Source organism: Pleurodeles waltl, chromosome 11, assembly GCF_031143425.1.
Source record: "Pleurodeles waltl isolate 20211129_DDA chromosome 11, aPleWal1.hap1.20221129, whole genome shotgun sequence".
Classification (NCBI taxonomy): Eukaryota; Metazoa; Chordata; class Amphibia; order Caudata; family Salamandridae; genus Pleurodeles; species Pleurodeles waltl.
Window position 1 is genome coordinate 901,676,418 of NC_090450.1, and position 13,455 is coordinate 901,689,872.

The 13,455-nt window shown below is 45.5% G+C and overlaps 1 protein-coding gene across 2 annotated transcripts in view; it reads left to right on the forward strand.

Moving 5' to 3' along the window:
- The window catches only part of NAA25 (N-alpha-acetyltransferase 25, NatB auxiliary subunit), a 561,072-nt gene that overhangs the window by 320,887 nt on the left and 226,730 nt on the right, over positions 1-13,455 (forward strand). For both annotated transcript variants that reach the window (XM_069214819.1, XM_069214820.1), the window contains exons 15-16: positions 6,969-7,068; positions 10,572-10,723. In XM_069214819.1, the coding sequence (XP_069070920.1) occupies positions 6,969-7,068; positions 10,572-10,723 (252 nt within the window). The remainder of the gene's footprint in view (positions 1-6,968; positions 7,069-10,571; positions 10,724-13,455) is intronic.

Here is a 13,455-nt window from a genome sequence, read left to right on the forward strand (position 1 = left end):
TGGTCAGAGGCATCTGGTCTCCCATGGAGTCTAGACTCCACATCAATCTGTTGGAGCTCTGTTCGATCAGACTAGCACAGAAAGTCTGGTATCCAGAGCTACTGTGCATGGCCATCGATCCCCCAATCAGACTGTCCCTTTCGGAGGATCTTCTGTTGCATCAGCAGGAGAGGGTTCTTCCCCCGAAACTGTCTAGCCTTCACATTCTTCCATTGAGATTGAGCAGTGACAGTTGACACCTTTTGATCTTCTGTCCGAAGTCTGTAAAGAAATCTTGGCAGCTAGGTGTCTGTCCACCAAAATGGCATGCGCCAGTCATTGGAATAAATGAATAGCATGGTGCACTGACAAGTCTGTTGACCCCTCTCTGTCCCTCTCTTTGAGGTCCTGTTTATCCTTTCTCAGGCCCAGCAAAGCTCTGCTATGGGCACTCTAAAAGGTTATTTATTTGCTATCTCTTCGTTTTTGAGGATGCCTGATCAACCTTTTTTGTGTATGTCTCCTATTGTAAATAGGTTCCTTAACAATCTTGCTCATGTTTTCTCCATCTCCGTTCATTATGCCCCAATGGGATTTGAATTTGGTTCTGACATTCCTAATGACCGTTCCTTTTGAGCCTCTATTCAATTGTCCTCTCGGGTGTCTAACGTTAAAGACTGCCTTCCTTTTTGGCCATTACATCTGCCCACAGGGTAAGTGAACTGCAGGCATTGTCATTTAAGCAACCCTACCTTTCCACCTACCCTGCCAGTGGTGCTTCCCACAAGGGTCTCCTTTCTGCCAAAAGTGGTTGTGCTGTTTCATGTCGGCCAATCAATCACCTTGCTTATTTTTTTACACACCCTCACATCCTTCTAAGGAAGAGGAGAGATACCACTGACTGGGCTCAAAAAGAGCATTGGAGTTCTGCCTTGATCGTACAAAAGAGTTCTGGGTGGGTGGTCAGCTCTTTGTCGGTTATATGGGTGTGAATAACCGCCGATTACATTGGGTGCAAAACCAGGTGGCCAGACTGATTCTGCATAAACCTAGGCGATGCCATATCACCCCTTTCCTGAGGGAACTGCATTGGCTATGAGTGAAACAGCGTATAGTATTTAAGGCTGGTTGTCTCATCCTTAAAGTTCTACACAATAACAGTCCTGTATTCATGTCAGTCAGCTCTCAAACATACTTACCAAATCGCAACTTAAGATCTTCTCACTTGAATCTTCTTGCCATTCCCTGCTTCAAAAAACAGAGACTTTGTGGTTCCAGGTTCTCTATTTTGGCCCCTCCATAGGGAATTCCCTGCCACTAGAAATCAGGCTGACCCCTAATTGCACCAAATCAGATTCAGACAGCTTCTGAAAACGTAGCTGTTTAAACAGGCACATGACTAGGTTGAAGACGTAATACTGGCAGGTTCTGTTTTCTAGCACCAAGAAACAGTCTTGTGAATGTGCGCTTTTACAAATATCCCTAACATAACATAACAAGAAAGGTCAGGCAGTGCAGAAGCAAGCCATCTCCCAATGTGTCTTACTCTGCATTAAAATCTGCCACCACCTGAAGGTTTGGGTGCTCATTCTGCCAGAGCTGCAGCTGCAACCACTGCGTTAGCACTTGGAGTTCCAGTCCTTGACATCTGTCAGGCTGCAACGTGGGCATCTCTGCACACGTTTACCAAACACTTCTGCCTAGACAGTCGGGTCCGTAGGGAGGGGAACTTTGCCCGTACGGTCCTGCAGGGCTTCCTAGAGTGACCCTAGTTCACAGACCCACCTCCTGTGAGGGTATTGTTTGGGTATCTATTGTAAGATAAGGAGTTTGCAACTAGATCTCTTTATCAGATGGACAAGTTATTTACCTTTGTTAACGTCTTATCCGGTAGCGACAATAACTAGTTGCAGATTCCTTACCAACCCGCTCATCTTCCCACCTCTACAGACTGATTTCTAAGGCCAGGGACTCCCCTTTCAGGGCCTTAGTTTTGATGCACTAGTAGCCAGTTTCTTTATGGTGCTCCGCTTTTGGAGTGGAAAGACGTGAAAAGAAACTGATGTCAGTGTGCTACCTACATAGGACCTGTGACGTCATATCTGGCTCAAGCGAAGACGGATGCGAAGCCAATCGATGCCACATAACAGTGTGCAGGGGTACTGCTCAAGAAAAAAACTCTAGATCCAGACTGACGCCTGGGGGAAATTCTAAGGTAAGGAATCTGCAACTAGATATTGTCTCTACCAGATACCTTCCTGATAAGAGTGCTGTGTTCCCCTCTTGAGCCTCCACTGAAAGAGAGCAAGTGCTTCCTTTGTGGTAGTCGTCACACATGCTTCTAAGATCCTGCATATACAGCTTTTCTACGTTGAGTTTGAAGAAATTGTGAGAAAATGTTGTGTATTATATTTTGTGGTTGTGTGACCTCACCATGTAGTACACTTATCACCCCCTTTAGAACCAGTAGGTTTAATGTCTGAAAATGTAAGCTCCAAACTGGGTAGCTGTGGCCCTGTGCTGCAAAGACTTGAACAAGTGTAAAACATTTAAACAGCACCAAAGCAATAGAAGCAGAAATCAATAAGACACTTAAGAAATCTGTCACCAGTTTATAAAAATCAACAATTTTTGTGCATCTTTAGACACCACAACGAAAAAGATCCACTGGAGTGTTCCAGAGAGATAGAATTTACACTGTATGGTAAATCAAAGCATTTCACTTAACTGAGAAGAAACTTTGCCAAATTCAGCGAATTTGACACTTAGAAACGTTTTTACTAAAAACTTGAACTGGTTGTATTGATGTTATTTTGAATCACTTTAGGCAATCAACTCCATTTGGGAGCCAGTCATGGGGACCACCTAGGTCGTCAAACAGTTGCCTCAGCAGGTGATGCAGTTCACAGTCAGTGACAGGCACTTTATCCTCCTTCCAATGTATTCCTATGGAAGTGGTTCTGATGCAAGGGATGAAGGATACTGAAGATGCTCAAGGATGCTGTGGGTGACAGTGGTCTTCTTGCAACTACTCCTTGGTCCACGAGGTGCATGAGAGGGTTCTGGACACAGATTCAACGTCCAGTGAAGTCCTCTTGGTGTTTGTTGTCCTATTGCCAGTGGGCTACCAGTATCCCGATATCGCAATCACAGTCAAATCCTCCCCTGGGTGATAACTCTGCTTCTGGGCGACCAAGCAGCAATCCGACAACTCTTCTGGGCTAGTGAACTCAAATGTGACTTTGCGTGTTGGGTCCTGGGCACAGCAGCAGTCTGAAAATTCTGGGTTACCAACCTGCCGCAGCAGGCTTCTCAGCAGTTGTGGCCCTGTGCTGTGAACAGGTCAGCCAACAGACTTTTGGGGTCTCTTTGCTTTGTCTGTGCTCTGGAGATCGATTCTCCACAAGCAGGACACAGCAGGTACAGTCCCTCTTCTTTGGTAGTCACCAGGTTCAGCAGGTGCATTCAGGGCTAGTACAGCCTGTCTTTGTCTGGTTCCACGGTATAGCAGTGCAGTCCTACTTCAGTCCTTCGTCCAGTCAAGATCTGAGCCTTAGGTGCCCTAGTTGTGCTCAGAAAATGCTGTTAGGATAGGATGCGGCTGATAGCCAAATAGTTAAGTTTCCTTCCCTCCTGATTACCACTTCCAGGGTAAGTGTGGCATCTAGCTTCATTCTGCCCACTCCCAACATGGCAGAATCCCTCTCTCGGCATCCAAAGCTCCTTAGCCCAACCCAGAGGTGTAGCTGCCAAGGGGGCTGCTCGCCCCTAGGAAACCATTTTGACAACAGGTTTCCCCTCCTTCCCAAGTGCCATCTAGTCTGCTTAAACAGTAAGTCTGCCCCTCTCCACTTGCTCTTCAAAGGCTGCTTCCGCTGTGATGTTTGCTTTTGGGGCCATCACTTGTGTGGCTTCTTGCAGGAGGGTGGTCTCACATCTCTCCAGTGCAGGCTCCTATTGTCCTCTTTCCTGGGAGTAGTTAGCACGTCTCATGGGAGAGCAGAAGGCTCTCTCGGATTCACGTTCCATGTCCAACCGTTAAGATCACAGAAGATTGAAGGAAACAAAGTGGTAGCTCTGTAAAACTTGCACACTGTAACTGGTTACTTTAGTTTCAACTTGAGAACCAAGTTGGGTTTAATTCAACAAGATGTTTGATACCTTGGAGTATCAACTTTGGTTACACATTCAGGAGGTGTCAACCTGTAGTCCTGCACTCGTTGACATCTTTTCACAGTAAAAATGTTAGTTTTGAGTTTTTGCTGTCAGAATGATCTGCATGTGAAATATGGTGCACTCCACCTTAGGGCTTGGTAGGGCTGCCATAGAGGTGCCTTTCACCAGTCTTTTGGGGACCTTTGACTTTGTCATGGCAAAATTGGACTAGCTGTTCAAAACTGCTCTTCCAGTCTGCAATGTTGGTTTACCTTTGTCACACCCAGGAACACAATCAGTGCTGCAATCTCTGGGGTGACTCTGTTACAGGCCCAGGGTACCCTGACTGGATACCAAATACTAGTGACTTACAAGTTAGTTAGTCTATGCCAATTGGTTATAGCCAATGTAACATACATGCTTTGGGGTTAGGGTACTGACATTGAGGTCTGGTTAGCAGGCCGTAGATAGCACAGCAGCATCAGTCAAAAAACCTGGGATAACCATACAAAAAGAGGCATTTTCTTACTGAAGTTTTTTTCAGCCTGGGCTGACTTCTTTTGAGTCCTTGCTACCACTCAGTGATGCCTTAAATGACATCCATATGGATGGGCACTTGGTCTATATCTTGCACTTGCCAACCAGTGAAAAAACAGGTGGGCCGAAACCACAGATCTGTGCCTGCAACCCTGATTAACTTAATTCGGGTCCTACTTCTGAGTTTAGTCCAAGCTTCCACCAGCAAGTTGAATCTTAATTTGTGCCTCACAACCCCTCCTGAGAGGGAGTAAAAAATCCTTGCAATATTTGGGAAATGTTTGGTCTCTTCATCCACCCTAGTCTTGAGGTCAGTCAGGGCCATTTGCCAAGTAGACTACAACCTCTGGGGCACGTCCAGCAAGATTTTGTGGGTGGTCCAGAAGAGTTTAGGGCCTTTATGAGTCAAACCATTCAAGGTGTACAGGATACAGCTAAATGTGGTCCACTCTTGTCTGGACACTACTAGATTTTTTGCAGTGAGCAGTTAACACTACAGTGATGCTTTGTTGCCAAGCATGGATGAAATTCACTGCTTTTTGTGGTGATTTAAAGGCATTACTCATGGATACGCCTTTTGATGAATCCCATCTTTGGAGCGAAAAAGCTGAATCTGCTCTTGAAGAAACGTCTGGCTCTTTGAACCTTTTGAACCCTGCCTGAGTCTCCTCTTCAGTCTCTGGCCTTCTCCAGCAACTCCAGAGGGTCATATAGACCACTTCAGGCAGCCTAGCCCCTGCTGCAGTCATCTCAGTCCTTTCATGGCTGGGGATTAGGCAGACCTAGGGCAGGGCCGGTCACAAAGAGCACCAATCTTCACAGTTCCTGTCCCCTGCAGCATCAGCCTCCAAGCCACTTTAGTTTGCCTTTAGTGGTGCACAGACACCCTGTTGGAGGCAGTCCATCACATCTGACATGGAACCCTCAGAACGTCTGGCAGAGCTATGCCCTTCTGTTTCTTTCAAACCCACAACAGCTTCTGACCACATCAGAGTGGCTTTCAGAGGAGCAGCTATCCATCTTACCACAAGAGATACAAGTTCTGCTGTCCAGAGTGGCCATTGTTAAGTTGCCAGCCTCGGACATGGGGACAAGTTGTTACTCCCACTATTGTCATATGCTGAAAAAGGATTGACTTCTTCATCCTATTTTTGATCTTCTCCCTCTGAATGCCTTTCTGCTGAATCTCAAATTCAGAATGCTTACAATGTCCTCTTTTCTTTCTGCCCTTTATCCGGGTGTCTGTATCATAGCCTTGGACCTGCTAGACATGTACTTTCATGTGCCATTCCTGCAGTCCCACAGATGTTAACTGTGGCTTATGGTTGGCCAAGTGCATTTTCAGTTTACTGTGTTCCTCTTCGCCCTTACTGGCCCCCCTGGGGTGTTCACAAAAGTTGTGGCAGTGGTCACCATACATCTTCAGAGGTTTTGGATGCAAAGTTTCTCCTACCTTGAAGACTGGCTATTCAAGACTGGGTCGGTCTTAGGCATCCTCCAATGCAGAAAGAGTAAAGTAACAAACTGATGTTTGTGGGCGGATATGGTGCTTGTATGCAGCTCTGTCCCTTCACTTGTTCATCCTTATTGGTAAATTGCGTGCTTAAAAACATGACATCAAGATTGTCAAAACATTTTTATTTAATTTTTTTATTGTTGGCAAATCTGTGCAATAAGCATTACATGTTGAAATGTAATGAAAAGTAAAATGCTCCCATGTGATGCATTTGGTTGGAAAAGAGAAAGTGAAAAAACCCATCTCAACATAAATAAAACAAGGCATGAAATGAAAGAAGACAATAACGTACAAGTCCTTGCACTGAAGTGGAGTACCTTTTAGGTGAATGCAAAATGTGAATTAAATTTGAAAAGAACAGCGGCTGAAGAAATCTGACCAAGAGCATGTGTGTATATATATATGTAGTTTCATTGCAATTTTTTCGGAAAACATGAGGGTGGCGAGACAGCTAAAGCTGCTAATAGGTAACACCTAAAAAGTGAAGACTATCTAGATGCCATATGAGAAATTCACATATATCTTTCGCAGGATAACTACTGTTATTCTTTGGGGAACATTTGGACTCAAAAGGTTTATCCCGCTGTATGGTTTTGTTAATAGATCTGATTCTTTGACTTATGTTTACTTTCTGAGGTAATGTGTTCGGATCATCAACCAAACACTACAGTACAGTTGTGCTTCATTTAGTAATCAGACTAAAAGTGACTGCTTGTAAGCCTTTTGTCGAATTTTTGAAAGAAACTTTATACTTTGGTTCTATCCTTTTGTTTGTCTTCAGATTCCTTTTGACACGATATGCTGAGTCACTGGGACAGTTTGCTGCAGCTTCACAGTCCTTTAATTTTGCACTCAGGTTTTTTCACTCAAACCAGAAAGATGTAAGTAAAGAATATCTCTTGCTCACTAACCATTTGCTACCTTTGCACACTTCATTTCCAGTTTTTTTAATAATTTGGTTAGCATGTTTTTGTTTTTTTCTAGTATTGCTGCTAAAATACCTTTAGCTGTTCACAGTCTTGTGTCAATTTAGTAACCTGTTATTTTTCTGTGAAAGAAGGTAATTTGGTTGCCATGTCTGTAGACTGCTATCCACCTATCTGAATATTTGCTTTCGATATTGCTGCTGATGCAAGATTTAACTCCTAAAATGTTTGAGGAAATCTCCCTTCCATGTTCAGAAAGGGTTTTCCTTTTCTAATGTAATATAGTATATGTGCAGAGTGTAGTGCACTATTCTGATAGATACTTCTACCTGCAGATTCCTCTCTAGTTGAATATCCACACGTGTCAGGTTGGATCCATAAACCTTTCATGGTTTCAGGTGGTGCTGGCTGCATCTGAGCCCTGGAAATGGTGTTGTGGCACTATTACTAGATCCCTATAGTTCCCTCCCCGGCTCACCAACAGTTCTCCGTCCATTTTTCTGTGCCCTTTGAGAAGAGTGAATGACTGATCAATTGTGGAAGTGCAGTGCCCAAACTAGATTGGAACATTTTTAAATGGTAGTCTGTGACCATCCTTCTGCGTGGGAAGGTGGGTGGGATTGATGAGGAATCTGCAAGTAGTTAGAGTATCCACCAGAAAGATCATTGCCTAAAATAAATAAATGTGTCTTCTGATTGATAATTCTACCTGCAGTTTTCTAACCTCTTTAATATATTAAAAAGCAGTAATGTAGGACTGTCACCATGTGGGTAAGACTGCTGAGTTTAGGGCGGCAGCACCATTGCGTGTGGGTGACTTGGTCAGTCCCACACCGACTGGAAGCTGTCACCCCTGACCACCTCGGCTAGTCAGCAGCACCTCACCCAAACCTAGAAAGGAAAAGGTGTGATTTGTGGCAGTCTAAAAACATGACACTCTGACTCCCCAGGAAAGTCGTGGTGGGACAGATCTTACTTCTTTCTCTCATTTGCACAAGTCACACAAGCGAAGGCAGACAGAGATTCAAGGTAAGTTTCAATACATGTATTGAATAAACTGCATTCTATGAAAAGAAAAGGCATGAGCTGTGATTGTTGGGAAGATGAAACATTATACAGTGATGATTGTGGCCATTAGAGTAAAACATATAAACAGTCCCAACATCCTGACATAATCACAAGTCTAAGAATTCCTACCTACACTCTAGCATCTAACATGAGAGCTTTGCAGTGTTAGCCCATCCGGCCATCCCAGTATTCTAGAAGGAACTCTGACCCTATACCTGAAAAAAGGCAAGGGTCTGCCTGTTCTTTTGCTGGCAGTCATCCTGGGTGCCTGGAGAGACAAGGGCAAGATCAGCAAAGCTATAGACAAAGTGGCGCACAGCATAAGATGACTGGCTGGAATGCCCCCTCTACCCTTCTTCAGTCTGTGTGATGTTTAATTAACAAAACTTGTTCTAAGAACAGGCCTGACGTGATAATATGTCTATGGTTAGAAGGTTCACACTGTAACTCTTGGATTGGCAATACCCGGTAAACTATTGTTTATAAATATGTTTGAGCAGGACACAGAGTGAAAGCGTGCAAGGACCAAATAAATGTGGACCACAAACAAGTATGTTTTCTAAGAAAGGCAGATAAAATATAAAACAACAAACTAAAAGGGAGCTATGCTAAAATATAAAATGATTTAAAGCAAATAAAATATGTTTGTTGCTTAAATGAACAGACCGTGTTCCTAACCAAGGGCCTAAGAGCTAAAATATGGCTGCCCAATCTAAGTGCTAAAAGGAACCACAACTGCACGTTCTTTCAGGTGGCTGATCAAAAGGAATTGTCAGACACGGGAATCCTGGAGCACAGAGTGTACAATAGAATTATACCTCCTCACTTCCGAATCCAAGCAGTAGTGCTTAGTGAAAATGTTAAGAGATGCCCACGTCGCCATAAAACAAATCTCAACAACTGATACTCCTTGATCACTGTAAGTGTAGATGACGTTCCTTTGGTGCACGGATGCCATTTAGTGTTTCATTATTGAATCGATAGTGCATCTTAATGCAAAAAAATAATCCAATGCAACAAAGTCATTTTATGTACATATTGGCTTCATAGCCCATTAATAGCTGGGGCTAGACCTGCACCTCCATAGTGCAGCCAATGTAATAACTTACTCACACCTTTGGGTCCAACAGGTGTCATTACTCCTCCTCCCTGCAGTTTCCACTGGCCATAAAGTATCCACTAGAACAGTGGTTCCCAACCTGTGTTCTGGGGGTCCGGGAATCCTCCTCAGGGGGTCCGTGACTGCTTAGAAAATAAAATAATATTAACAGTTTAATAAAGTGTACAAAAATAAAGTGGCTAAATGTACAACTGAAATTTTAAAAAATAGTGTAAATTTCAAGGAATTTGAAATTGGAGGCTAAAAATTAAATTAGTATCCCCAGATTGATTCAGTGGAGAAGTGCAGGTGCATCAAGCAAAATATAGTGTGGGTAATGTGTGGCTTCAGTTGAATTTAGAAAAGTGCAAACCTTCTTATTAAATTTTTTTATTTTTATTTTATTTGATAGCAAATAAATAAAATGTGTTATTATTTGTTATGCGTTTGATGGAATGCTTGTTTCATTATTTTTGTATATTGGTTTGCATTTCAAATCCTTAACAATGTATAGGCCTGGGTCCCCTACTTCCAGTAATGACTCAGTGGGGGTCCTCGGATTCCAGTAATGTTTCAGAGGAGGTCCACGGCCAGCAATGATAGGTGGGGAACCTCAGCACTAGAAATAGTGTTAGATGTTACGTAACCTTTTCTATATTGTTAAGTATATTGAGGGGCCATAACCCATTAATCAAAGCCTTGCGCTAGTCATGGTGCCCCTCCTCTACCTCAACAGAGTAACAAGTAGCATAACTGACACACATGCACACACTCTCGAATTTGAAAAAGGACATGCTGTCCTCTGGTAGGCCGCGGTGTGAATTGGCAAATCAGCGACATGCAATGCAGTACATGGTGGACATCTTTAGTTATTATGTTGCATTACTTTACGTTCTTAAGGATCCTTGGTGTAGCAGTTAGATGCCCAATTCAGTCAGTTTAAACTGTCATGTAACAGGTATTGCTTCATTGCTGACCATAAATGGTGGAAGCTGGGCGACGCACCAAAGACTATAATCATCTAGTCTTTTAGTATTCACAGATTCTGCTACTCTCATCAAACCTTAATATTTTTACCTACATGTCCTATCATCTGCTCTTAGACTTTTGATTCTTGCCATTGCCTTCCAATACCCCACCTCGCATCCCCTTACAGTTAAATGGGTGGGTATTGATTTACTCAGCAGTGTAGTCTTTCTGTATTTTATTTTCATCCTGTGTCATGTTTTTGATGATTTTATTTCGAAGAAATTAATGACTACATTTTTGTTTATTTTTTTTCTTTTTGCAGACCTCAGAATACATAATTCAAGCTTATAAATATGGCGCATTTGAGAAGATCCCAGAATTCATTGCTTTCAGAAACAGATTGAACAATTCTCTTCATTTTGCACAAGTCCGCACTGAACGCATGTTATTGGACCTTTTACTTGAAGCTAATATGTAGGTATCCAAACTAATTTTTTTTAAATTGTGTACTTTTAGTCTGTGGCACAGTACCAAACCTATTAGCCTTATGTGACTTATTGTAATATATCAAATTATTTTATCTGATAGAAAACTAGCAGCAGTTTCCTTGTCTTACAATTCTCCCCAAGCGTCAGACTGGATCTGGACATTTTTTCTCAGCAGTACCTCTGCGCTTCAGTAGAGGGCGTCGAGCCGCTCCTCAGCGACGTCGTCCCTGAACATGACATCAGCGGAGTCCATATATTTCCACCTCCGACGCACTGACGTCAGTTTTTTCTTTTACACGCAGCAACGCGGATCCGGTGTATTGAGTACATCGAGCCCTTCTGATGGATACAACTACCTGTGGATTCCTCACCTAATGAATACTCCCATGGCGCCAGCATTCAACGGAAATCTTCTTCCTAGTCTCTGCACGTCGACGAGGACGTCACTCTAGCCCACGCGACGCCGTCTGACGTCATACAGGCAATAAGAGGTCCTCGACGACGTGCCGACGTCAGTTCCCTTTTTTCCGTGCATTCGAAACGGTTATCTTCGAGGGAGCAACTGTTACTTTCGTGGTTACAGTGTATTTTTTGCTGCGTAGTCCTTCGCTGCAGTAATAATGTCGCAGAGAAAGTCGGGTTTTAAGCCTTGTCGTGAGTGTGGGGGCAAGATGTCAGTTACGGATCCTCACTCCGACTGTCTTTGGTGTTTAAGCTCCGACCACGACGTCTCGACTTGCGATTCATGTCAGCACATGAATCCAAAGGCCCTCAAGGAACGTGAGGCGAAGTTGTTTATGGCGAAGTCGAAGAAAGAAAAACATCATAAGAAGTCTTCTTCGCCAAGGCATCGGCGTCATCGAGACACCCGGCGCCGTAGAGAATCACGGCGCCATTCGAGCAAGGAGACTCGTTCCAGGTCTTCGGATCGGCGCCGGAGGACTTGGGAGGTCAGTCCCACGGTCACGCCGCATCCATCGACGCCGTTGCCCTCTCCGGCGTCACCGACTTCACCTGGACAGGCGTCGGTGATTGAAGTGGTGCAGCCTCTGGTGTTGTCCCCGGCGTCGCAGACATCGAGGCCGGCGTCGGGGTCGCCTTCGATACAGGCACCCCAGTATCCGGCTTTTCCCACCCCTGGAGCCGATAGTACCGCATTCCTAAATGCGATGTATACCATCTTCCAACAGATGGCTCCAGGGGGTGCTCCGGCTGGCCCTTTGGCCTTTTCATTGGGTGATCCTGCGCCTCTACGGCCGGCACCCTTTATGCCCTTTCTCCCTTTTGGGAACGTGGGCTCGGCGCCGGTGTCGGTGCCGGTGGCCGCTCCGGTGGCTTCGGAGGGATTGGCCCCGGAGATTTCCATCCCGTCGACGTCGGGATTTCGTCCTGTGACTCCGGTGGGTCCATCCGCTCAGAGTGCTCTTTCATCGGCGCCGAAGTTACCTGTGGCGCCGGATGCGGCGTCAGTGGCTTCTGAAGATCGGCGCCGATCTTCGGCTTCGGCGGAGGCATTGTCGACTCCGCGTATCGAGCAGAGGCTTCATTCGAGGAGACGTGCTCTCCGTTAGAGGAGCAGGAGTACCAACGAGTCCTGGAAGAAGGAGAACTAGAGGACTCGGTTGATGGACTGCATGGTCTAGATACAGCCAGTGGGCTGGACACTTCCCCTGAGTGGGATCTTTCGTCTCCAGGGGAATACACGGAGGAGGCTGCTTCCTTTCACGCAGTGGTACGGAAGGCAGCTAGTTTTCTGGACCTGCCTTTGCCGGTGGCAGAGACAAAACAGAACCTTCTGACAGAGGTGCTTCCTCCGGCCTCAGCTGCGGCAGAGCCTCTATTGCCCTTTAATGACGCTTTGCTGGATCCGGTGCTAGAGGTGTGGAAGAGACCAGTATCTTCCCCAGCGGTTCATAGAGCCGTAGCCAGGAGGTATCGAGCTGCACCAACTGACCCTGGCTTTCTTTCTAGGCACCCTACACCGGAGAGCTTGGTGGTGCAGGCCTCCTGTTCATCCAAATCAGCGCCTGGTTCTTTCCCGACGGTGCCTGGGGACAGAGACTCGAAGAAACTGGATGCGCAGTCCAAGAAAATCTTTTCGTCCTGCAGTCTGGCGTTGAAGGCCACCAACGCAACTTGTATCCTGGGGAGATATGTTCATGCTCTTATGGAGGACATTTCCTCATCATTTACGGAGCTTCCCCAGGGTCTTTTGGATGTTGTTTCAGATGCCCAGGCTGCTGCGACCCAGATTATTCAGGCTGGGCTGGATACGACCGACTCGGTGGCCAGAGCAATGGGCACGACTGTGGTGGCAAGGAGACAGGCCTGGCTCCGTAATTCGGGGTCTTCTGCAGATGTGCAGTCAACCCTATTGGATCTCCCTTTTGATGGGGACAAGCTGTTTGGCTCCAAGGCAGATTCGGCCTTGGAACGTTTTAAGGAGAGCAGGGCCACAGCCAAATCGCTAGGACTCCAAGCTCCTTCTTCCTCTGCCTCTTCCAGGATTTTCAGGAGGTTTCGGGGATTTGGGCCTGGCTCTTCCTCCTCTTCCTTTCGGGGGAGATTCCAGCAACCTGCCTCTTCCCATCCCTATAGATCTTTTAGAGGGAGAGGGAGGGCCCGCACCAGAGGAGCCTCTCAGCAGCACTCTGCCTCTTCCTCGTCCTCTGGAGGGGTGCAGCAGGGAAAGCAGCCTTAGGCTTCCACCATTTCCCA